At 41.1% G+C, this 27,122-nt stretch overlaps 1 protein-coding gene across 2 annotated transcripts in view; it reads right to left on the bottom strand.

The window, feature by feature from the left end:
* gcgra (glucagon receptor a) overlaps positions 1-27,122 on the bottom strand; it is a 130,969-nt gene that overhangs the window by 41,766 nt on the left and 62,081 nt on the right. For both annotated transcript variants that reach the window (XR_013817330.1, XM_079827452.1), the window contains exon 2: positions 2,847-2,995. Coding sequence is in view for 1 of the 2 variants with exons in the window: in XM_079827452.1 (XP_079683578.1) it covers positions 2,847-2,900 (54 nt within the window). In the remaining variant the exon portion in view is untranslated. The remainder of the gene's footprint in view (positions 1-2,846; positions 2,996-27,122) is intronic.

Here is a 27,122-nt window from a genome sequence, read left to right as displayed (position 1 = left end):
GCCTACAATATAACATTTGTATATTATTATTATTATTTAAAATTATTATTATTGCCCCTGGTTCAGTAATGAACTCTTGTAATAAAGTAGCAGTGGCTGGGACAGATTTTAAGTATCACCTCAAGATGCAATCTAATCCTGTTTACATGAAATAAGCCGCTCATGAGCAGGTTTAAGTTTACGGACCTGTTGCTATGACAGCAAGTCCAGGATGAGCTTCGAAGAACCAAACAATCCGAGATCATGTCAAATCGTCAACAATCAAATCCGGCTAACTGAGTTAGCGAGGTACGAAGAACGGGCCCCTGGGCATTGTTCAAGCTGGGCAAACAATTGTTTATTATTTGTAGTGAAAACACTAAATAATTAATTGATGGTTTCTATTGTTTCATGGTTGCCTTGTGTATTAATTTCCATGTGTTTCTGTGCAATTTTTCTACTTAGAGAAAAGGAAAAGGGCCTGTGACTTTTCTTGATGCACTGAGGGACATGGAGGATGCTAACCGGCCGTCCTGCAGCATGGACAAGAACAGTGTGACCAATATATGCAGCTGTTACTGGAGAGCCAGGCCGAGGAGAGATGAGGAGGCAAGAGTTGGCATTCCACCAGTCAGAAGCGGAAGAAAGCAGAGGGACTTTCAGACCGGGTTTCTGTCTGTTCTTGGACAGTTTGTCCAGTCGTTCAAGAAGTAGCCACAATGACCAGCCGCTTGACTGAAGCATTTGCACTACCACATTTGTACTTTATATATTGTACGTGTTGGTATAGCTTTTGGACAGGTTACTGAAAAATACACTTTTTTTTTATATTGTTGTTTTCACATTTTATATTTTCATTTTATTGTTCTAGTAATTTATTTGTCTTTGCACACTTTTATTTTAATTTTGTAAGAACTAATCTGTCTAAAATAAAGTCAAATGTGTAAAATGTCACTGTGTCTTTTTAATTTCCACATTCTAACTATATAACCAAATAAATTACAACATTCAAAAGTCAACTAAAAACTCATCTCTTCCATGAGCACTTAACCTCCTAAAAAAAAAAAAAAAAAAAAAAAAAAAAGAAAAAAAAAAAAAATCTTTCCTTTCCTCTTTTCCTCCTCTTTCCCGCCCTACTCTAGCCTGTGCTACACTGAGAAATGTACACGGACCAAGTATTTCAGGCACTTGTTGCGCTCACTCGACTCTTCACGACCAATCGCTTATTGTATCCCCAAGTTGTAAGTCGCTTTGGATAAAAGCGTCTGCTAAATGCATAAATATCAAATATATAAATAAATATAACCACATTCTAATTGTATTCATATAGTGTTGGAAGCAAATAAAAGGGCTGCTGCTCGCAAGTTTTCTGAATATGCACATAAACATATCTAGAAAACCCAAATATTATATTTTTAAATGTATAACTATGTGAATGTAGTATAATAACTTATAACCACAACTTAAGTGAAGCCATAAGTGTGGTCCTGCTTCATTTCAAATTTGAGGAAGAAATCTCTAAATTATGCATTTAATGAAGCATATTGTAATACTAGTCATGTGATTTTTTTTTTTTTGGTGAATGCTAAGAGATGTTATTGTGATAAATAATAAATACTTGCAGTCTAGTACCTAATCTTTCAACCGCTTAATTCAGTCTATTGTTTTCATTCAATTAACTTTTCACACATCTGTCATGAATGACTTTAACCTCATTATCCTTTTATAGAAAATCTTTTGTTTTGGAATTGAGCACATTCAGATTTTGGATTGCCCATCATCTCATTTTGCATTAAAATGGTCAAACCAGGTGAAAGTGCACGTTTAAATAAGCAGTGTTGGTAATGTGTATACATAACCAGCAAAAGCAGCGTTGCTTGCATCTCCTCCACGTGTTATTGTTGCAGACAGTATCGCTCAAAAGTGATTCATGTCCGTCGGTGACTGGGAGGAGCAGTCGCGCGCATTCCCACGTCACCGGACTAATTTGCCTAATCTTCCCGGTACTTTAGACCGCGGTGGAAACGCAGATAGTAGCAGGTCTGGGGGAGAAAAATTTACTGGGAAAAAAGTTCCTGGTACAAATAGTTCCGGGTAATTTCGGTGGAAACGCGGCTTTAGACACGTCAAACATTAACGAGAACCGACAAACACTGAGGGCAAATTGAGGATTTACATACACAGAGCAAATGAGGATAACGAGGTGCAGATGATGGACGAGACACAGGTGACAGACATGACTAATTAACCAAACTGGGGAGAAACAGAATCTTAATCAAAACACAAGACAGGGCATAAATGTAACACATTATTTACTTCACCGGTAATAGTGTTATGCCTGATTGGTGTATTTGTCAAGCGTTAAAAAGTACTTGTTGTGCGTCGTGTTGACTAACATACCAAAGCACATTTAAAGTACCTGATTAAAGTTTGAACGGTACTGTGGTAGTTTGTTACTTTTAAAGTCATTCTTTTTAAAAGTATGGTGAATTATACTTCTTTTTCACAAGGACAGGGTCTAGTCAAGCCCCTGTTCGGGAGACAATTTGGGTGACCAGATGTCCAGATAAAATCAGGACAGTCCCGATTATACGAGCCATGCCTGATGGAGTTACTGGACAACATTTGTCCCAATAATTTGTATTAGCTTTAGTCTGATTATACAAATAAATGCTTTAAACTGATATTGGTAACAGTAAGTATTATATAAAGAAGTACATCCGCTACTTCCTCTTCAGAATAACAGTAACAAACATGCAGTGAGCACGTGTGTAAATACACAATTGACTGAACAATTATTTCACGGTCATCTGGTCATCTTAAAAGACGGGGAGGGAAAAGAGAGAGGAAGGGGAATGATCTCTGACCTGAATGCAGGAGGAGAAACTGAGTAGGGTCAGAAGGAGGAATACTTGTGACATCCCTTAGTCCTGCTGCTGCTGGCACTGGGAGGGGAGCCGAGGGTCCAAAGGGATATGCTCACCTCATAGGAAGGCTTCAGCTGTCACCGCACAACCTAATCCACAGACAGAGAGATCAACATGTTATCAAACAGCAAACGATGATCTGTCATGTATACAATATACATTTAGTATATTAAGCAGAAAACTAGAGCATACACTTTACTGTTCAAAAGTGAAAAATAAGGGTTTACACAACAACGATGTACTAAAAAAGGAAAAGGTTTTTCTTTGCATTTTCGCATACACACGGATCTGCAAAAACGACTAAAACACTGTATTATTCATGCCAGGCCAGTAGTTGGTGATGTCAACTTGTAAAGAAACACTAGGCGCCTATAGACTGAACACGTAATACACATGACGTCACCGTTTTTGTAGTTTACACCGAGACGAAGAACGGCCAAAACGCATAAAAAGTTTCCCATTTTTAGTTTGTGTAAACAGCCCCCGAGGATTTTCTGCTCACCAAGGCTCCATTTACTTGATCAATACAGAGATATTGGGAAATATCATTACAATTTAAAATAACTGCTTCTATTTGAGTATGTTTTAAAATGTAATTTATTCCTGTGATCAAATTTCTAATAATTCCAGTCTTCAGTGTCACATGATCCTTCAGAAATCATTCTTATATGGTGATTTGATGCTTAAGAAACTTTTTTAATCATTGTTGAAAACATTTGTGCTGCTTTTTTGTGGAAACGTGATATATATTTTTGTTGATGAATTGAAGTAATGAATTTTAAGTGATGAATACGTGTGATCCGGGCTGGCAAATTGAGTCGTAATGAGCAAATTTTAAAAAATCTATTAAAAAAACCTTCAAAATGATGTATGATTTGTTCGATGTATGATTTGTTGATTTATTCGTTCACTTAAAGGGATAGTTCACCCAAAAACAAATGTTTTTAAGTTTATCTGCTTACCCCCAGGGCATCCAAGATGTAGGTGTCTTTGTTTCTTCAGTAGAACACAAATGAAGATTTTTAACTCCAACCGTTGCAGTGTGATAGTCGCATAACGCATGTCAATGGGGATATTTTAGAGTATGAGAGCAATGAGAGTAAAAACACATAGACATACGAATCCTTATTAAACCATGCGGCTCGTGGCGACACATTGATGTCTTAAGACACGAAACGATCGGTTTCTGCGAGAAACCGCACAGTATTTATGTTATTTTTTTTACCTCTAATCAGACGAATGTTATCTAGTATTCCCAGCGCCATAACTTCTGGCTAATAAGGTCAAAATACTGGTGCGATCAAAGATGTATATACGTAGATGCCTCATTCGACCGATCCTAATGAGGAATCTAATGAGGAATCTATGTATATATCTATGATCGCGCCGGTATTTTGCATGTATTTTGACCTTATTAGCCGGAAGTGATGGCGCAGGGACGGCTGATGCAGAGCCATAGAAAAAATATCCCAAATGTTTCTAACTATTTGTAAATCGTGAGAAAATTGCTATTTTACCCAAAGAACTGGGACGTGTGAGGGAGTCGCCTGTCAATGGCGTCATATCATGTTCCCCTCGGTTTCTGGTTTTATTTTGCAGAAACGCTTTACTCTCACTGCAGTGTGAACAAGTGTCATAGCAGCCGCTGAGAGAACGCACAGAGTAACGTCATAACATCATTTTCAACCCTACTCAGATGTGTCCAATATGATAAACAGAGCTGCGTTACCTCATACTCATGACCGAAGAAGCGGAAATGGCACCGGCGACTGTGTCATAATAAAAGTCCCGCTGCTCGTGAGGCATGTGTTGCGTTCATCTAATTAACAATCGCTCCAGCGGCCTTGCTCAGCTCCACAACACTCGGTCCTGCTTCTGCTTCAGACTACAGTAACGTTAATAATCACATCCATGAACATGATTTCTGCCCGAGTCCTATCCCGATTCTTTCCCACCAGCTGTGAGGTGAAGACCACATGTCCCAAGATTCTGCACTCAAACTTGGCGTCAACAAACTTCGCCTTCGGAAACTTCGGAAACTTCGGAAAAGTTACACAGTGCACCTTTAAGACATAATAGATAATGTGAATACTCGTCAAGACAGATATTTTAAAATAGCTATTTTAATTGTGTATATATGTGTATCGGGATTGCGCGCTGTCTGAGGAGTCATTGTGCGCATGCTTCAGATCTTTCAGTAGGTGCGAGTAAGATTTACAGTTTTATTTACATTTCATCTGTTCAGACTCATGCCAATAGATAATTCGCTATGAATATTCACAAAGTTGGAATGCTGCGCTTTAAAATGATACCAAACTTGTGCTGAGGCGATGTGCCAGTGGTCGAGAAGCAAGCAGGAGGAGAAAAAGTAAATGTTTCATGGACAAGGGAAAGGTACTCATCTCAGAAAACGTACAAATAATGATACGTTTAGATGTTTAATTGGTATTTGGAGCATTGGGATCTCTAGATGAGGGCTTAATGAACACATTTTTCGACCAAAATGGAAAATTTTCACTCGTTTTGCCTGTAGCTCGTAATTAGCCCATGACTAAATTTGCCAGCACAGGTCACATATACAGTGAACAATATATAAATCTTGTGACAAAACATTTTTGCTAATTTTCCCCATCCCTACTCCCAAAACCAGAACTGATGTTGGCTCTTTCTGCTGATTAAAGCAACAAACATAATGTTGAGTAATAATGCGAGCAGTGTGGGCCTCATTGGCTCCCTAAACTTATTCCACTGTTTGCTAAATGTGAGCAATCAGGACAGCATACAGAAAATGAACAAAAAATGTTTGCAGTTCAATTAAGACATGGACTACTGATCTCCGGAGTGAGATAATGAGCCTGTTGTTTTTATATCTAGAGAGCAGCAGCTTCTGGGCAAAGGAAGGTCACGACTGTTGACCACGTCACTGTCTTTGCTCCGAGCTCTTGCTTGCAGGGAGCACTAACCCTTACACTGCATTCAGCTCAATTACTTGCGTGGTTTAGGGAGAGGTGATGTTAGAACAGAAAATGATGGTAACAGATAAGATCGCAGTACAGATATAGACTCTAGTGAGCTGTTTACATAGGCCACAAATTAAAGGGATAGTGCACCAAATTTTTTTATGTGGAACATAAAAGAATATATTTCTAACCAAACAGTTCAGGCAACCATTGACTTTGTATGGACAAAAAACACTGAGATATTTCTTAACACATCTTTTATGTTCCGCAATAAAAGAAAGCCAAACAGGTCTGAAGCGACATGAGCAACATGTCCTCCAACCAATACACCTATATTGGTTGTTTGTCACTTCCCTGAAATACGACCCATAGGAGCGTTTACTAAAGTTGCGCCCCTATCGACAACAGGACACTTTCATTTGAATTCATGAAATACGACCCATAGGAGTGTTTACTAAAGTTGCGCCCCTATCGACAACAGGACACTTTCATTTTAATTCATGAAATACGACCCATAGGAGCGTTTACTAAAGTTGCGCCCCTATCGACAACAGGACACGTTCATTTTAATTCATGAAATACGACCCATTGGAGCGTTTACTAAAGTTGCGCCCCTATTGACAACAGGACACTTTCATTTTAATTCATGAAATACGACCCATTGGAGCGTTTACTAAAGTTGCGCCCCTATCGACAACAGGACACTTTCATTTTAATTCATGAAATACGACCCATTGGAGCGTTTGCTAAAGTTGCGCCCCTATTGACAACAGGACACGTTCATTTGAATTCATGAAATACGACCCATAGGAGCGTTTACTAAAGGTGAGCCCCTATCGACAACAGGACACTTTCATTTTAATGCTTTGTTTCCTTTTATTTGCGTCATATTTCGGGTTTTGCGTAACTCAATTGATAGAGCATTACAAAATACAACATCATGCAATCGTGGGTTCGATCCCAGGGAACACGTGCTCATAAAGTGTATATGCACTATACATCACTGGATAGGTTTAGGGTTGGGGTGGGTGTAGTTGTTAATAAAAAATGATTTTTGCTAAATGGAAATATGATAAATGTTGATTAAAGTCCACACATTGAATTTAAATGAACACGCATTTCGATTGGTAACGACAGTCATACGTCATTTCATGACGACACGCGTAACACGAAATTGACATTATTTTTACGCCAGCTAGAGGGCGCATGACTTTAAAATGTAAATAAAGGTCCTAATAAGGTGCTTAAAAAACGACCTATAGTCTTAGACCTAATGACTTTGGATTGATTTTTTTTTTTCTATCCTTTTAATGCATCATATGCAAGATAGCTTTAGTAGGTTGTAATCACAGTATGCACTGCGATGAGCTCCATATAATAAATGGGATGAATTCAAAAGAACCATACTACTCTTTTTGCCGTATCTTTATATGAAGTAGTAAGAATCGTGTGCTAGTATGCTATTCCATATACAAAAACTGTGAAACTGAAAAACTTAATGAAAATGTCAATCTAATTACAATATTTTCATATTAGAAAATCAGACTGTTAGTTTAGCAACATGCTAAGAGCAAACTACTAAAATCAGTTTCACAAACTACTTGTGACACAAAGTGTTGCTGCATACATGCAGGTTCTGTCACAGTCAATACAAAGGAAAACTGAGGTGAGGACTCATACGCAAGAGAAATGAAATGACTTATAAAGGGAAATAAATCTGAGGGAACAGGTGGGTGAAATCAAACACTAATCAGATAACAAGGGGGAGGGATCAGACAAGGACACGAGCACATGGCCCAAAATAACAAAAACACCCATGTGCAGCACAAGACAGGACAGGCATGTGACAGGTTCTGTTTTAAGTAGGAGGCTGCCTATGTAGTAAACAGCAAGGTAGCTCACTATGTTGGCATTCCAAAGTGTAGTAACAGTTACTCACCTGGTTATTGATCCACATCCCAGCCCTACTTCAGCCGTAGTCGGAGAACAGAACGAAATCTGAAACGTTTCTGCAAAAAACACCTTTACCATGGAAACATTTTTGGCTAAAACGTTTCAAATTCCATTCTGTTCCAGTCTCTGGGCAGGTTGGGGCAGGCATGTCACTTAAATTACCTTTCGGCCTTACAGAGGACTGGAATTAAAATCAATAATGTGCATGGACATTTATTATAAACGCTGCAATATTCCATACAAATATGAATTGTTAATATTGTTAATTATAATTAATTTGCACTTGTTGTTTTTTAATTAAAATAACTTCCCCTCCCTCTTGCAGTTCATCTCTCCTCTTCTCTGACGAAGTGTTTACTGGCGTGAGGGCGGGACAACCTGTCACTCACATGAGATCCACCAATTACAGTCCACGACCATCAACCCATCCAATCAATTGGGACAAAATCAAGACCTACATTCCCACATGAAAAAATACTATGGTATATTATAGTAAAATTACTCTAGTAAATACTATAGTGTCTTTGAACCTTACTATAGTAAATATACCACAGTAAATTAACAGTAAGTGTAGTAAATACTATAATATACTACAATTTACTGTAGTATCTTTACTATAGAATGGTTCAAAAACACTATAGCATTTACTAGAGTAATTTTACTGTAATTTTACTATAATATACTATAGTATTTTTTCATGTGGGTTTGTTCTTGTTTTAGAAGCTTTTTCTCTTGGATATTTGTCACAACAGGGAAGCTGTGAATCTGTTGTGTTCATGAGAAGAATTGTACGTTGTTGACTACTATTTTAACGTGTTGTGTAATGACGTACTGTGTGTGAGAACGGTAGACTTTAATAACACTGTGCATTCATGGTAACCATGCTACTACAGATTCACTATCATTGTTTAACTTCGCGGTAAGAAGAACATGTTGTGGTTATTAATAACAGCACTTAAGACAGTTCATGCAGGGGTACAGAAAAATTAGAGTGACACATGCCCGAAGCATCTCACCCGCACACTCGCATCCACTACTGGACGCTCAGGAAGGTCTGTCAGTGAAATGAGCTTCCACAATATGGCACAGGGCAGAAACAATTAGAGAGGATTATGCTATTACAATCCTTATCTGAATCCTATGGTTCTGATGATGGGTGCACAGAGCGAGGAGCAAAAGACTGAATCAGTGTGAAATTAGTTTCTGGTCGTGCAGGTGAGTTGCAGTGCAAAATGAATACAATCAGTATTTTAGTCCTCCATTAAAAATATACAAACATCCTTAAAACAAGCTGAATTGTGTAAAATGTATTTTCTTTTGGCAAGTTAATAGATTTTTTTCACAAATAGATGCATTTTTTGCTGTGTAATGACTTTGACGTGGTGTTGATGACTGACACTAGGGAGCCCCAAACACCACTGATAATTTAAGAAAAGCCCAATGAGAATTGGCGAGTGGACTTTGCATGCCCTGGACATATTGGTATAAAAGCAACCTGGTCTCATTGTGAAAATGTACCTCTGGCAACGTTGTTGCAAACCGCCAAAATACGTACCAATATGTACATATCTCTGCAGTTTCAAAGTGAAATGAACACTAGAGGCAGTAAAACAGCAAGCACTTTTTATCGTTTTTTTTTTTTCCATGTAAATGAATCAATTTTGGAGTTTGCGTCACTTAATCTGCTCCATATGCTCGGCTTTTTTTATATAATAAGTTTGCTCAGTAGCTCAGCTGGTACAGATTTGTACTTGTAATAATGAAAGCTCAGGTACGAATCCCGTGAAAGACAAGTCATGATAAAAGAGCTCAAAGATGAGTTCACAGAAGCTAACAAGACATGGTTACTATTGTATTTTTGTCACATTTGCTTTTGTTAACACTATCGGTTAGGTTTAGGGTTTAGTGTAGGTGTACCTTAAAAAAACAATGTCACAAAACGTCAGACTGACGCTCATCTGTTCCGGGAAAAAAACGAAGCTTTTGGCGGCACCCAGTGGACATATCACTTTGAAACTGCAGTGATATGTACATATTGGTACGTATTTTGGGGTTTGCAAAAACGTTGCCAGAGGTACATTTTCGCAATGAGACCAGGCTGTATAAAAGAGACGCGGCATGCATCACTCATTCAAATTTGTTCTTCGGAGCCAAAGGAGTGTCATCTCTACACAAGAGTTTCCAAAGTTTCCACATTTCCAAAGAGTGAAGTGACGAGAAGGCCAAGTATCGTAACCCATACTCAGAATTTGTCCTCTGCATTTAACCCATCCAAGTTTTGTCCTAACACATTAGGTGACTAGTATAGACACACACACTGCAAACTGTGGACATGCACACCCGGAACAGTGGGCAGTCATTGAATGCGGCACCCGGGGAGCGACTGAGGGTTAGGTGCCTTGTTCAAGGGCACCTCAGTCATGGGTATTGAGGCTGGAGAGAACGCTGTTCATTCACTCCCCTACCTACATTTTATCTGCCGGAATTGAAAATTGAACTGGCAACTTTCGGGTCTGACTCTCTAACCATTAGGCCACAACTGCCCACAAATTTGACAGCAATTTCAGTAGAGACAATCAGATGCAACGGGAGGGTTTCAAACAGGTTAATCTCCATAGGCCTTCAGTTCCTCCTCTTGCATGTTGCGCCTGGTAGAGTTCCCCAATGACTTTGATGGCACATCACATGGTGCACCTGATTTCTCATTCGTGGCTCCAGATGAGGATGAACTATCGATAGCAACATCGGAGGGTGGGCTTATTCCTTTCTATGCTGAGGACTTGGTTGGACTCTTATGCAGAGTTGGCAGCCATGCTTGCCCGGGCTGCTACAAACATGGAGATGGAGTTGGATCCTCTGTTTTGTCCCGAGTGTGCGTGGCTGGATGATTGACACTTGGGCTCAGAATGCGACTAACAGTCATACACAGCCACAATGCCTTTCTTCCAAGAAGTGCATGAAGAGCTGACAAAGTCATGGAAGGCACATTTCACAAGCTCTAGTACTATGCCGGGATTGGTGCAGGAACTGCGCTCGGTGACCACCTTCATGGTCCATGGTGGTCCAGGATTTCTGGCTTAACCTTGCTGAGATGAGGCGACACTGTCGAGGACTTTGCCCAGTAGTTCCAGGCAATTCAGAAGTAGACAGGGGCGATTAAACACATTCTCCCTCAGTGTGACTCCATCACCACTTACAAGTCGCTCAGGGCATCTGCCTGAAAGGTGATGCAGCTCGCTTGTCAGATGAGCACTGAGAACCCCAAGAAGGCTTCGATGCATCCCTGAGACTGGCGACCCAGATGTGAGAGTAGATGCTCATTCCCTGGAGGGGGGGGGGGGGGCACACAGCTCCTTCCCTTGTTCTGCTGCTCGCCCAAGTGGCAGTAGTACCCACATTTTCAAAGAAAGAGCAACTTCCTCATTCTCTGGGTCACATAGTTTGCAGCCCGACATATGATAGAAGTAGACTTATATACTCCTCATGTTCAAAAATGACTCACACAAGCCTGCACAGGTCAGTGTGGCGCGTGGTACACAGCCTCCTCAACCATCACATGCCGGTTCCAGTTAAGGCTTACGGAGCAAGGCAGGTGTTTCAGTACACCCACAGCCACAGGATCAGGATGCATGGCTTCCCGACATGCCGGCCAACGCACTGTTTCGCCACCCCACCGCAGATAAGTAAAAAACAATTGGTCCTCTAGTTCCGCTTGGGCAGAGTTTGGAGGCCTGATTACACTTCCCAACCTATCACATTGAATCATCAGGACAATCAGACTCGGCTGGCTACACGATTCAGTTTGCCAGGTGCCCGACCAGGTTCAGGGGGATTCTCTTTACCTCAGTGGGGAAATGCAGTCCCATTGGGGAAGCGATCCCCACCAATCACCTGACACCTTCTTATATCGGGCCACCCCTTACAGTACTGGTTCTCTTGTTCTCTCGAACCCTGCCTTGACCTCCCTCTCTCATCCATTCAACTATCTTTACAATCCCCTGTTCTCTTCCCTTCCAGGTTGTATCAGGGGGTCCTAATCACTCGGCCTACATTTAACTGAGATAATGCCCCCACTCTGAGTCTCCTGGCCGCCAACACCAACCACCCCCTTCTACCAGCCCCTTCTCTCTTCCCCTTCATCCTCTCCCTAGTCATCAATAACTTCTTCAATAAATAATTCTCCAACATTCATGGTTGTGGCGTGGTCCTTGCTTGTGAACAAAAAAATCGTATAAATGGACATTTTTTTCTTGTTCGAGAGGTCGTTTCACTTGGATATACATCCCAATAGGGATAAAAAGACTATGACTTTAATGGTTGATCCACAACTTTGGCAGCAACTGCCTACTGTCTGTCTGACCAACATTTTAAGCAACAATCCACAGATCCATTTTGTTACATGCTGTTTAAGCAAAATTTAAATCAGAGAGTGGGTCAGGAAAGTCTATGCACACCAGAGGCATTTTTTAAAATCATTACCCACACTGTTGTTTCAGACTGCACTAACACTGAGCGACAGTTTCAACACCTGAGACCTTGCCTCATGCACACGCTGCAATGCTGTTAGTAGGAGTTTGCAGATGGGGAATATTGCCTAGGAAAAGCATTTGAGTCCTATTAGGCTAATCTCGCTTAACAAGACTGAGTAAGAATTGACAAAGGGATATCTTCAAGCCTACCTAAAGCTGTAACTTTAGCCAACTCTCATATCACATCTTTAAGCCAATTTCTGCCAACAATAGCTGAAAAACAGGGGCAAAGATGCATTTGTAGCTAATTAGATGAGGCCATGCTTAAAATTGGTTGTGAAAATTGCAAAATAATGACTAGTGGCTCAGAGGCCGTAGGTAATGAGATACTGTATAAAGACAAAACACGTAATTAGCAGCATGAGCTGTATGCATGCAGCCTCTGGGCTTTCTTTCCACCAAAGCTACTCTTACAATCTGTCATATAAATCACTCCTTTGATGCATTTAAATCTATATATATACCGTACTGTTTATTTAATAACCAGTGTTACATTTGCTATATATATATATATATATATATATATATATATATATATATATATATATATATATATATATATATTGTGTTGGTCCCTAATATTGTGTTGGTCCCTCTTTTGCTGCCAAAACAGCCCTGACCCGTCAAGGCACAGACTCCACTTTTTTCCACCACATCCAATCATGCTACATGCTTATTGGCTCGCGGACGTTGACGAGATTAAACCCTATCGGAATTTGGTATTGAACAACAAGACCCTTTGCGATACTCGATAATATCAAGACAATTCGGTCGGTGCCTAAAAAGTATCGAACTCGATACCCAGCCCTACTGATCGGTGTATATATATAAATGTAACACTGGTTACCCAACACGGTAATAATTGTCACTTAAATTCACTACAGAATGTAATTATAGAGGAGACTGTAAATGTCTCTTAACAAACAAAGCAGCAACACATTGAGCATTCACTCATAATTTACAAGTGCCACACAACAACCATTGACTATTTGTATTTAAGGGCTCACTTTAAGTCAGGCATTTTGCGAAATAGGAACACTGACTGTCATGAAAGAGAAAACAAACCACTCTGACTAAAGTGTACAATGCAGGACTGCTCTCGTGCCCCTCTGAAGAGCACAGTGAGAGTTTGGTGGACACACAGGCAGTGTGTAATTACAGTGTAATTAATGTGTAATTAATTGCCATTGTTGTGTGGTCTGGGCAGAGTGATCCAAACCTGAGCGGATCCATCAGTGAAACATTTAATACAACAGTGATGGTCAAACAGAGATCTAACATATAAATATGGACAAATACGCAATAAGCTTTAAAGATGCACTGACTGTTCCCAGTGAAAAGAGGCTAGTGAATCTCTCTTTCTGAGGTTTCAACACCTGAGACCTTGCCTCATGCATACGCTGTGTCAAAACGTACTATAGATGAGGAATTATAATCTATCAGGAAGTGATTTGATTGTTGAAAACGTGATACATACTGTACCAGAGAAGTATTTGTGATGTCAACAAGTCATAAGTTATTACATTTTGATAAAAGATTAGGAAAATGTAAATTTTTTGACATTGTGCAGTTAGACCAGAAAAATGCATTAAGAAAATAAGAAAAACGAAAATACATAAATACATAAAAAGGCCAGTGCTATGACTGAAATGTTCATCTTATGTTAAACATAAATATTTGTCATAGGCACTATTTATAAATTTTTTTTAGATGCAAAACTTTTGAGAAAAAATGTATGCACTTTGCAGGTGCAGATATTCATTACTCATTTGTTTGTTTTATATCTTTAAAAATGCATTGAAATTAGATAGAGGATTCATGTTGTAAATGTATAATTAATTATAGTAGGTCGAATTAAATAATAATGTGCGAGAGGCTGTGCTCTATGGGGAATAAGTCACGGTTGAAGATTAATTATTCATCATACAGCACTAGCCTTGAGTACCTTATTGCTTTTATAAAATGGCTACCACAAAATACAAATTTTACAGCTATTAATTTTTATAAATGCTACTTTCATTACGTAAAATCACTAAATGTCTTCCTTCTGCTGGAAAAAAATAGCTTACGCTTTTCTTAAAAAAGGAACAAACGTGTTTATGTTTCTAAGTGTGGTTCCTTCCGCAGTGATGCATAGAACAAAACACAGCTATTGATCAGTATTGAGGGCTGAAATTAACCATGTTTTAATAGCATGTAGAAAGTAACAGCCCGCCAGACAGTGTGACCCCACAACACTGTCCTACAATACATTTTTACCCCATTAAACTGGGGTAAGACAACAAGTGCAGAGCCCCCACTGGTACGTGACAGTTAGGAGCCAATGACCTGCTCACGGAGGTTTCAGAGATACCAGTGTCATGAACCAGCATGCTGGCGCGGTTGTGTGCCAGTGAGGAATGCGGTAGGACATGTCTGAGAGTGCCAGTGCTGCACACCCCTGTCACATCACACCCCAAAGGCTGTCATTTCATTGAGGTTCAGATAAATGTCACTGCTTCTGTGCCTGTGTCAGCAGCGATGCTCTCTGACTACTGCCGACTCCATCTACAACCCTACCACACAATTTCCATCAACACCATGGGCCCTATCTTGCACCCAGCGCAATTGACTTTGTACACCGACGCATGTGTCATTCCTATTTTGCACCCGCGCAAAGCGCGCTTTTCCCTCCACAGAAGCACGTCGCTAAACTAGTGAATGAACTTGCGCTCCCTGGGCGGTTCAGCGCAAAAAAGGAGGCGTATTCCGGCGCAAACAATCCCTGGTGCTATTTTGCTGTTCCATTAAACAATTGCGCCACTGACCAGAAAAAACCTAGTCTAAAGTCAGTGGCGCGTTGCGCGTTGTTCATTATGCTATTTTAAGGGCGCATGCTTGACCATAATGTATAGCGTGCACAACGCGCATACACTTTGCTCATGTAATCTACACAGATGCAACAGTTATTTTTGCAAATCATAAATTGTTACACTAAAAAAATATTAACACATGAAATGACGGAAATCATTTTGGTGTGCCACGAAGATGTGAAAAAATAGGCATAAATCTAGCTTACTGTAATGATACAGAAGCAGGAACTATTGAATGTTGTTTTTAACAGGATTAGAACCCCGGTCTCCTGGACTCAGAGCTGATGTTCTTCCTGAGTGAGCTAACTCAAGGTTGAGGATTTTGAGACCCAAGTGCAGAGGAATAACAAAAATATCAAGGAGACGAGCGGTATAAACTCAAAGTAGCTTTTACTTTGTAGAATGATAAAGAAACAAAGTACAAACAAAAAAACTAGCATCAAAGCTTTCAATGGTCACAAAAAGGAAAACAAAACAAGCACAATGGCTCACAAAAGACTCACGGAATGCACTGGGATACACAGGTAGGTAGGCTCAAGACTGAACAAAAAACAATGACTGAAGGCAAACTTAAATAGGGCCCAACACAGGTGAGTATCATCAACACTGATTGTTAGGTACAACTGAGAGTCCTTGCCAATGGTTTCCCCCTGGCAACTGGGAGGAGGATTGCAGGCAAAAGACCTCCTGCGCCCCCTTGTGACTGGGAGCCATACTGCTGATCATGGCAGGAGTGTGACCCCTAGCGGTTGGAGGTAGTATTGCTGGGTAAAGTCTTACAGGAGCCCCCTCTTGATGAACGGCTCCTGACGTTCCTCTTAGTGCTGTTTGACTGTTGTCTGTGGAAGTCCCTGATGAGGTCCGGGTCCAGTATGTCTCTAGCTGGTACCCACGAGCGCTCTTCTGGACCATAGCCCTGCCAGTCGACCAAATACTGGACCCCTCCCCGTACTTTGCGCATGTTCAATAATCTTTGCACGGAGTAAACACGTTGCCCCTCCACCATCCGAGGAACTGGAGGTAGTCTACCTACAGGAGACAAAGGAGAGTAGATGACAGGTTTGAGGCATGAGACATGGAATGTGGGGTGTATGCGCATGGACCTGGGCAATAGGAGTCGGTAAGAAACCGGGTTTATTTTCTTGAGAACTTTGAAAGGTCCAATGTATTTAGGACCAAGTTTCCGTGACTCGAGGCGCAATGGCAGATTCCTAGTTGAAAGCCACACCCTCTGTCCAGGACGGAACGATGGACCTATCCGTCTACGTCGATTGGCCTGTTTCTGTTGTTCCTGGGACGACTTTAACAGGGCTGCCCGAGCTCTCCGCCAGATCCCCCGGCACCTCTGGACTAACTGGGCCGCTGCTGGAACCGGTGCTTGTACGTCCTGTTCAGAAAATAGAGAGGGAGGGAACCCAAACTGGCATTCAAATGGAGACATACCCAATGATGAGTGATGGAGAGTGTTATGGGCAAATTCCGCCCAGACCAGCTGGGAACTCCATGTGCTCGGGTTGTGCGAAACAAGACACCTGAGGGTCTTCTCAATCTCCTGGTTCACTCTCTCTGTCTGACCATTGGATTGGGGATGAAACCCTGAGGACAAGCTGATGGTGGAACCGATTAGACGTCCAAAAGCCTTCCAGAATCTTGAGGTAAACTGGGAACCCCGATCAGAGACCATATCCTGAGGAAAACCATGAATTCTAAAGACATGTTGCATGAGAAGTTCTGCTGTCTGGCCTGCTGTAGGAATTTTAGAGGTGGGAATGAGATGACATGCCTTAGAAAATCTGTCGACTACTACAAGAATCACTGTGTTACCTTGAGAGTTGGGTAGGCCATTAACAAAATCCATGGATATGTGGGACCAAGGTCGTCTCGGGATAGGGAGGGGATGTAGTTTACCTTGAGGGAGGGCTCTAGGTTCCTTATTCTGGGCGCAAGTGGAACATGCAGCAACAAATCTCCGGATATCAGTCCCCATGTTGGGCCACCAGAACTTAGATTGGATCCGCTTCAGGGTTCGAAGGACTCCGGGATGTCCAGATGAAGGTGCGGCATGACCCCACTGCAGTACTTTGGACCTGATGGTGTTTGGCACAAAGAGGAGACCCGATGGGCCATTACCTGGGTCAGGTTGGCGATGTTGAGCCTTTCGTACTGCCGTCTCCAAGTCCCACTGGATGCCTGCCAGCACTCTGGACCTTGGTATGATGGGTTCCGACCGGTCCTTTTCTCCCTGTGACTCGAACTGCCTTGACAGAGCATCGGGCTTTATATTCTTGGAACCGGGTCTGTAAGAGAGGACAAAGTCGAAACGGTTAAAGAAAAGGGCCCACCGAGCTTGGCGAGGATTCAACCTTTTGGCTCCCTGGATGTAGGTGAGGTTCTTGTGGTCTGTCCATATCAGAAATGGGTGTTTTGCCCCCTCCAACCAGTGCCTCCATTCCTCCAATGCCATCTTAACAGCCAGCAGCTCCCGATTCCCAATATCATAATTCTTCTCCGCTGCTGTCAGCCGACGTGAAAAGAAGGCACAAGGATGGAGTTTATTATCCCTAGTCACTCTCTGGGATAGAACGGCTCCCACACCAACATCTGATGCGTCCACCTCAACAATAAATGGTAACTCAGGATCTGGTAGAGTCAATGTGGGAGTTGAAGTAAATAGCCGTTTGAGTTGTTCAAATGACTGGTTAGCCTTCTCGGTCCACTGGAAGGGTGTGCCAGACTTCCTGGTGAGAGCTGTGAGAGGTTCTGCAATGGAACTGAAGCCTCGAATAAATCTCCTATAAAAGTTGGCAAAACCCAGGAAGCGTTGGACTTGTTTCAATGAATCAGGGCGGGGCCACTCCAGGACTGCACGAACCTTGCTGGGATCCATCTGCACACTGCCACATGAAAGGATGAAACCCAAGAAAGAGACAGTAGTGACATGAAACTCACTTTTCTCCAGCTTGACAAAGAGGTTGTTCATGAGCAGACGAGATAGAACTTGCCGAACGTGTTGAATGTGGTCTTCGTAACTCTGGGAAAATATTAAGATATCATCGAGATAAACAAACACACATTGGTTCAACATCTCTCTCAGGACATCATTAATAAGGGCTTGGAAGACGGCTGGGGCATTAGCTAGCCCGAAGGGCATTACCTGATACTCGTAATGCCCAGTAGGGGTGTTGAAAGCCGTCTTCCATTCATCCCCCTCCCGGATTCTCACCAGGTGGTACGCATTCCGGAGGTCCAACTTAGTGAAGATGGTAGCGCCCTGGAGGAGTTCGAAAGCTGTGGCCATCAGTGGCAGTGGATATCGATTCTTTACGGTGATGTTGTTTAGGCCACGATAGTCAATGCATGGCCGAAGACCTCCATCCTTTTTACCCACGAAAAAGAAGCCAGCCCCTGCAGGTGACGTGGAAGGCCGAATAAATCCATTCTCTAGTGCCTTCTGAATGTACTCATCCATTGCCGACCTCTCTGGAGCTGACAACGAGAAAAGTCTACCTCTTGGAGGGCAAGTTCCTGGCAGCAACTCAATGGCGCAATCATAGGGTCGGTGAGGAGGAAGAGTATCGGCCCGCGACTTACTAAACACATCCTGGAGATCAACATATTCCTGAGGAACTCGAAATAGGTCAGGAGAAGGAACAACCTGAGCAGGGGGTGTAAGTTTGACCTGAGGAACGGCTAGTACCTTAGTTCTTGGCATATTAGACTCATGCTGGATCCCGAGTTGTCGTTTAGGCCCCAAAATAGAATCAGGAGATGAACGAATTCCAGCCGTTGGACATGCACACCTCCATCTGGTGAAACGGCTAGTTGGCCAGTCAATCTGAGGATTGTGGGAAATTAGCCAAGGGTAACCAAGAATAACTGGGAACTCGGGTGTGTCAATGATAAAAAAAAACAGTGATTCTTGATGAGAGTCTACTTCAACTGAAATGGGAATGGTACGGTGTGTTACCTGGCCGGACCCCAGAGGTCTGTTGTCTAAGGAGGTTATCGTGAGCCGATCCTGGAGAGTTATGAGTGGTACCTTCCAGCTCTTGGCCAGAGTACTGTCCATGAAATTGCCAGCAGCACCTGAGTCGATGAATGCAGAACTCTTGTGCCAACCATTACCCCAGGAGAAGTGCATCACCGTCGAAAAGCCAGCTGAAGATCGGGGGTCAGTTATTTCTCTCGTCTCAGCCCCCCTCTCTCTGGACGAGAAATCTCTTTTCCCACAAGCTCAGGGCAATTTGTTCGAAAATGCCCCAGTTCTCCACAATACAGGCAGCGCCGCTCCCGCATACGTTTGTCCCGTTCAGATTGTGATAAGCGGTTCTTGCCAAGCTGCATGGGTTCCTCTGTGCAAAGAGTTTGGAATGCAGGTTGAACTGGACTGAAGTTGCTTTGGGCTGTGAGTCGGTCTTGTTGTCTTTCAGACCTCCTATCCCTAATTCGGTTATCCACTCGGATGGCAACATCAATGAGAGAATCTAAGTTAGATGCAGGATCTCGGAAGGCCAATTCATCTTTTAACTCCGGTGCAAGGGCCTGATGAAATGCTGCTTGAAGAGCCTGCTCATTCCAGCCACTCTCCGCTGCCAGGGTACGGAACTCAATAGCCATTTCTGCTACACTGCGCGTTCCTTGAGTGAGTTGAAGTAATCGTTGGTCATTTCCGACTCCTCCTCCTGGATGATGGAATACCCTCCTCATCTCTGCTAGGAATTGCTCAGAGTTAGAAGTAAATGGTGAACAACGTTCCAAGAGAGCTGTAGCCCATTCCAACGCTCTTCCAGTCAGTAAGGTGATGATATAAGCCACTCGACTGCTGTCAGTAGGAAAACTACTGGGTTGAAGTTGGAAGGCTAGGGCACACTGAGTGATAAAGCCCCGACAGCCCCTGGTATTTCCATCGTATCTCTCAGGAGGTGGAAGCCTGGGCTCGAGAAGAGGAACTGCCGGAATAGGTTGAGGTTGGGGAAAAATTGGAGGTACCAGAGGTGGCGTGGGTAACTCAGAGACCTCCTGGGATGGAGGATTTTGAGGCAAAGCTAGAAGGTTCAACCGCTGAAGAATCTCTGCGAGCATCTGTTCATGATGCTGAATAGCGGTTGCTTGATTGGTGAGCTCAGATAGTATTCTCTCCACATTTGATGAAGGGCCTTGACTCTCTGCTGGGTCCATCGTTTGGTTCAGTCTTGCTGTAATGATACAGAAGCAGGAACTATTGAATGTTGTTTTTAACAGGATTAGAACCCCGGTCTCCTGGACTCAGAGCTGATGTTCTTCCTGAGTGAGCTAACTCAAGGTTGAGGATTTTGAGACCCAAGTGCAGAGGAATAACAAAAATATCAAGGAGACGAGCGGTATAAACTCAAAGTAGCTTTTACTTTGTAGAATGATAAAGAAACAAAGTACAAACAAAAAAACTAGCATCAAAGCTTTCAATGGTCACAAAAAGGAAAACAAAACAAGCACAATGGCTCACAAAAGACTCACGGAATGCACTGGGATACACAGGTAGGTAGGCTCAAGACTGAACAAAAAACAATGACTGAAGGCAAACTTAAATAGGGCCCAACACAGGTGAGTATCATCAACACTGATTGTTAGGTACAACTGAGAGTCCTTGCCAATGGTTTCCCCCTGGCAACTGGGAGGAGGATTGCAGGCAAAAGACCTCCTGCGCCCCCTTGTGACTGGGAGCCATACTGCTGATCATGGCAGGAGTGTGACCCCTAGCGGTTGGAGGTAGTATTGCTGGGTAAAGTCTTACACTTACAAATTATTCAGGCTAATTGTAATAATTAAGGATAAGACCTGTTTGCCCAATAGTGGCAAGACATATATGTATATAAGGACATCTGACAAATTGGTTTGTCCGTCAAGAACCAGGAAAAAAAATCGACTGAAAAAACTGAAAGACTGAAAAAAAAAAGACTGTGAAATCACCTTTACCATAATGTACAACATTACAACTTCACTTCTCTGTCTTTCACTGCTCTTACAAGAACATCAGTCTCCTCGGCTGTGAACCGCTCCTGGCGTGCGCCTGGTAAATACGCCATAATAATAGCAATCCATAATGGAACTTGCGCACCTGCTTTTAAAGGGAATGTTGGATGACGCTCGGATTGGTTTATTCACGTCACGCCCAAACCACACCTATGAATAATGAAGCTACTTCAGACCAACCCATTTTAGATTTGCGCCGGGCACAAGAGCCATTTATCCCCCTGGGAAAATAGCAACAGCGCCGAGACCCGCCCACAAAGTTACTTGCGCTTCGCGCTTTGACACTTGCGTTTCAGATCGTTAAAATAGGGCCCCATGTCTGATATGCTACAGATGAGACTCCAAACCAACTGAGCTGACTTGCTGTCTGCTTTCTACATAGGCAGCATCCTCAAGTAACTGGTTTGAAATACTCCATATAGGACGCAGCTCTGCGTGTCGCAAAAAAATATTGCTCGATTTCACATAGATATTGACTTAAACATTTTTAGTGCTGTCAAAACACATGCAATACATTTTTTCAGTTTAACGCGTCAAATATATGATAGTCAGCTGTAGTTCTCTCAGTGTGTTCAAGTGCAGATTTTTTGCCCAGATGCGGCCGACGAGAGGCGACAACACCGTCGGCTTTCATTGCTGCTAGTTCTGACATCGGGTTGGTGTGTCCCGACCTTTACATCATCCTCTGCACCTTTTAAGTGTGGTGTCCCACAAGGTTCTGTACTGGGACCATGTTTATTTGCTTTATTTAATATACGCCTCAGTTATATTTTTCAAAAACATGGCATCTTGTTTCACTGCTATGCGGATTGACCTTCCTGTGAAGTCATATGATGGCACTTTAACCCCTAGGGGTCTGAGGAAGCTTTGGGGCCCTTTAGAAGTCTTTGATTTGATTGAAGTCTTTGAGGACCTTTATCTCTTTGATTGTCCTGAGGATATAAAAAGCTGGATGGCTTTTTTCTCTTTCTTCTTTTTTTACAATGAAATGAGAATAAGACAGAAATGAATGTGTACAGGACATTTAAACCTTTGGCCAAAATAAGTTACCTTACTTTTGGAACAGCCTTTTGCTTCGGCAGTGTGTGCTTAAATGCTTCCTGTAGGCACTAGGTTTTGGAACAGAGTCTTGATTTATGATCTTCCTTCATGTCCTCTCTTCCACTATCTCATGCTGTCTTCACAGATCTCTGAGTTTGTAGTGGACAAGCAGGCACATGTATGATTGCATCATGCTGAAACAACTTCAGCTGAGAAAAGCATGCCTTGCCACACAAAAATAAATGTTCATATGATTCATCGCTTATGTTAGCTTGAGCATCAATTGTGAAGATTTCTACAATAAAAGTCAATATTGTTATACGCCTACACAACTGCTTTAGCTTGAAAACAGCTCAGGCTAAAGCAGTTGTGTGGGTGGATTACAATGTCCGTTTCTATTGTTATAAAGGTGTTTTCAAAAACACTAGCACTAAGTATTAAACTCATCCTAGAGCAATTGTGCTAAAAACATGAATGACGACTCAAATCATGCAGGTTGTTGAAAAGAGGCATGCTGCTATGCTATAAATAAAACTGATTATTTTTTTTTACTTTTTTTAGCCAGTAATGCCAAAGATCACCCTAGCAACATGATAAAACCTCCACCAACACACTGTACAAATAAACACGGAAACATGTACTGGTAATTTTCTGCCAGGACATTATCCAGTAATTTTACGGAAATTTCTGTTAACCGTAAAACAAAACACAATGCAATGCGACATTCAAAATACAAGTAAAACACCAGTAAAAACGGAAAATTCCTTCATATTTATACAGTAAATTGTGGCCTATTTTTACAGACTTTTTTTTACAGTGCACCCTATCATTGTTAGAGCAAGTTGTACACCAGAAAATGTCACTCATATTACTTTATAAAATATAAAAAATATAGTTAATCCAGTATGATGAACAATCTCCAAAGGAAAACAATTCAGGCAGTTTTGATGGTAGTCCCATAAAGTGAAAAGTACACTTTAGCATACTATGAAAAAGAGTATCTGAAGACTTCAGATGCAAAAGCCTCTAAGTCCGTCTGATGTTTTTCTTTAAAATAAGCATTTTTGTCAGGCTTCTATGTATAGGTTTCTACCTAAGTACCGGTACTTCTGAATGGGCTGAGGCTGGGATTTAGTGGGTTTGAAGTGAAAGTATTTTATGAACGTATACTATACGCGGAGAGCATTCACTCAGTATCATCATCTCATTTTTGACCGAAGTGGCTTTTAGAGGCTTTTGCATCTGAACTCTTCAATTATCAAAATAATATAAGAATATTCTTAAGCGTGAACTGAATGCAATGTTTTCTCTTCTTTTTCTCAAGGGGTGTTATAGTCGCTCTGTGAGTTCACCCTTTAAAGAGAAACCAAACCAAAGTTGAGTATGCTCCTGAAATCAAACCGAATAATAAAATGTCACATGGAGTTTTATCCACAGGAACATTTGTTGATACTTTGTGAACTAATTTTGTGAATCAAAGAGGTTGGTATGTTTGCATATGGATTTTGAATGAGAGAATGTTTTATTTTACATGATAGTGTTTTGAATAGTGTGTAATAAATAAATGAATTCAATTGCAAGACCCTGTTGTAAGTTCCCAGAAACCCCATCAGTCAATGCTTCATTTAATAGTATCCCATAATAAATGATTAAATGCTGATAAAAAGAATGGATGAAGCTTGTGATGGATGGACAATTTATTCCTTTCCAAATAGCCAAACTATGCCTCAGAATGCTGTATATAACATTATTTTCCCCAAATGTCAGACTCGGGTACTTTATATAGCTGAGCTGTTCACAAGGATAATGACTTAAATGTTCCTAGGTTTTCAATCACTGTACCTGAACAATAACCAATTTACTGGGTGAGTGAACTTGCTTATAGTGTGTGTGTGTGTGTGTGTGTGTGTGTGTGTGTGTGTGTGTGTGTGTGTGTGTGTGTGTGTGTGTGTGTGTGTGTGTGTGTGTGTGTGTGTGTGTGTGTGTGTGTGTGTGTGTGTGTGTGTGTGTGTGTGTGTGTGTGTGTGTGTGTGTGTGTGTGTGTGTGTGTGTGTGTGTGTGTGTGTGTGTGTGGCCAAGGTAAACCCAACATAAGTTGGCAAAATTTTAAAACTTTGTACATTTTGGTCCCCATGAGGAAAACAACTTATAAATCAGACTAAATCATGTTTTTTTTTGGAAAATGTAAAATTGCAGGAAGTTTTGTGTGATTTTAGTAGTTTAGGTTTAGGGCTTTGTTTAGTGTTAGAGGATATAATATATAGTTTGTACAGTATAAAAATCATTCTGTCTATAGAAAATCCCCATAAAACATGAAAACACGTGTGTGTATGTCTGTGTGTGTGCGTGTGTGTGTGTGTGTGTGTGTGTGTGTGTGTGTGTGTGTGTGTGTGTGTGTGTGTGTGTGTGTGTGTGTGTGTGTGTGTGTGTGTGTGTGTGTGTGTGTGTGTGTGTGTGTGTGTGTGTGTGTGTGTGTGTGTGTGTGTGTGTGTGTGTGTGTCTCATGTTTTGCCTACACTGGAAGGACTAACATGACCCCACAGGGATAGTAAATCTTGAAACCACCTACATTTTTTGGGGAGCAGCCAGAGATCCCCATAAGGAAAACAGTTTAATAAACATACATAATATCATAATGAAAATGTAAAATGCAGAAAGTGCTGAGGGGGTTGCTTTTAGGAGTATGGGAGAAAAAATATATTACTAGCTCAGTATAAAACAATAGAGGTCAATGTGAAGTAGTCAAACAAAGTGTGTGTGTTTGTCACGGTTAAATGACTGGATGATTAATGTGACTGGTGTGTTGCCCTTAACCTCAGAACACCTATAAGGCATCATCCTTGTACATCCTAAAATAGTAATATCAACACTTTAATCCACATCGACAGCCCTGTCAAATCACTGACAACATGCATTGTCCGAATACCATCTGAAGGATGGATGTGGGTTTTAGAGGGACAAGGAAACACCACTAAAAATCCAATGAAACTACTTTCCTGTGTTGACAAGAGACATCAATATTTCACCCAATGTGCAAGCTGAATTAAACAGTCTAAATGCCACTTTGGAAGCACTTCTGTGCACCTTTTCAGTATAAATTTTGCACTATACTACAAAACCATCACATCAGCCATTAGCGTGGTTGAGTGCAGTTAGTAAACGAGAAATCTCATGACAACCCAATCTCATGAAAAAATTTTTTTTATGTTTTGGCGATTTGGAGGCAAATTTGTATCAACTCATAATAATTGAGTCATGCGACAACATCTGATTTTTAGAAAAAAAAACTAAGCAAAAAGGTTCAGCCAAACCCTAACACTCAAAATAATTAATTGGTTTGAGTAGAGCCAACTCAAATTAAACAAATTAGTTTAAACAAATGAACTTTTATGAGTATTTAAAACTTTTTCTTATATGAGTTCTCAAAACTGACACATTTTAAGTAATCTAGACCATTTCATTGTTTTGAGTTTTATGAACTTGTTTCTTTTAATTTAGACTAACTTAAATTTAACCAAAACTGGGTTGGGATTTCTATTTCCCAGAGGCTTTGCCATGACACTTTAAAAGGGACAGTAAATGCCAAAAGTAAGTGTTATATTATATTATATACATTTCGTTTTTGTGCAAGATTAACATTAAGTGGGAGATTTAGTAGTGTTTAATGTTTTGTTATGCTAGTTTAGACTAGTTTCTGTTATGTTGGGTTTTTTGGGGATTACGAGTGGAGCATGAGCTCAGTTTGAGAACAAATTTATGTTAAAGCTACACTGTGTAACTTTTTAGTTTATTCTTAGCTAAAAACACTTAGTTCTTTCAAAAATATATCTGCTCATTAATGTATATTTACTTCTTTCAAATAATAAAGTATTCTCGTAAGTTTATAATATGCCATTGAAAATACATACGGGTGAGGGGTTCGGATGCGGGTCGCCATGTTGCCCCTCAATCTCGAAAGTACATTAGCCAAAGAGGGACATACCCGTAAATTCAAGCTTCGCCTTTCGCGTTTTAACACTCGATGGCACCGTGTCGAATGTGGACGAGGTCGAACTGGAAGCCATGTTAATCTTCGACTAAATCGGCCATCGTAGGAGTTAAAACGAAATCGGAATTGAGAGGAACAGAAACTAATATTCACTGGATGGTTATATACAAGTTCACCACTAGATGGGGAAAAATTTCACACAGTGTAGCTTTAAATGAATTATATTGCTGTCCTCATTCAGAAAGTACTATGCTATGCTAACCAAAGCATTGTGTAACCAATTAGCAAGGTGGCATTTATTGAATTAGCTAGTTAAAGCGTCCGGTTTTCACTACTAAAAATTACATAGTATTTTTAAGTTAAATGTATGAATTAGTGTACTCAAATATTCAAAAGTTCAAAATACAAAATAGTGAGTACAAAATACATATCTGCAAGTTCTGCTTACTTAAACTTTACATTTCTTAACTTAAAAATATTGAGGCAACTGATTGCCTCAAATTTTTGAGTTTTTCCAACTTATTCAGGTTTACAGTGTATAAATGAGATTGTATGAATTCATATGAAATCGCCACCAATGCGACAAAACATAAAATAGTTACAAATTGCCATACAAGATCTAGACTGAAGATGGGTAAACTTGTTTACAAATTACAGGCAGTCATCTGTTAACTATTAGCATAACAATAATAAATACAATATAGCCAAATAGCTCATCACTCATCTTCCTGCAGTTAGTCTCTTGAGTCACTCGGGCTCCATGTGTAACTAATATCATGTCAGGGACAGGGGGCGTAGAATCACTTTTGCTGCTCAACAGAGCAAGATTTTATAGAAAAACTGAGACGTATTGGGTCAGATTGTCACAGTATCTGTGACTGATA

The sequence above is a fragment of the Gobio gobio genome (genome assembly GCF_949357685.1).
Source record: "Gobio gobio genome assembly, chromosome: 1".
Taxonomy (NCBI): Eukaryota; Metazoa; Chordata; class Actinopteri; order Cypriniformes; family Gobionidae; genus Gobio; species Gobio gobio.
Note: the sequence above shows the minus strand (reverse complement) of the source record. Positions and strands in the feature narration are given on the sequence as shown.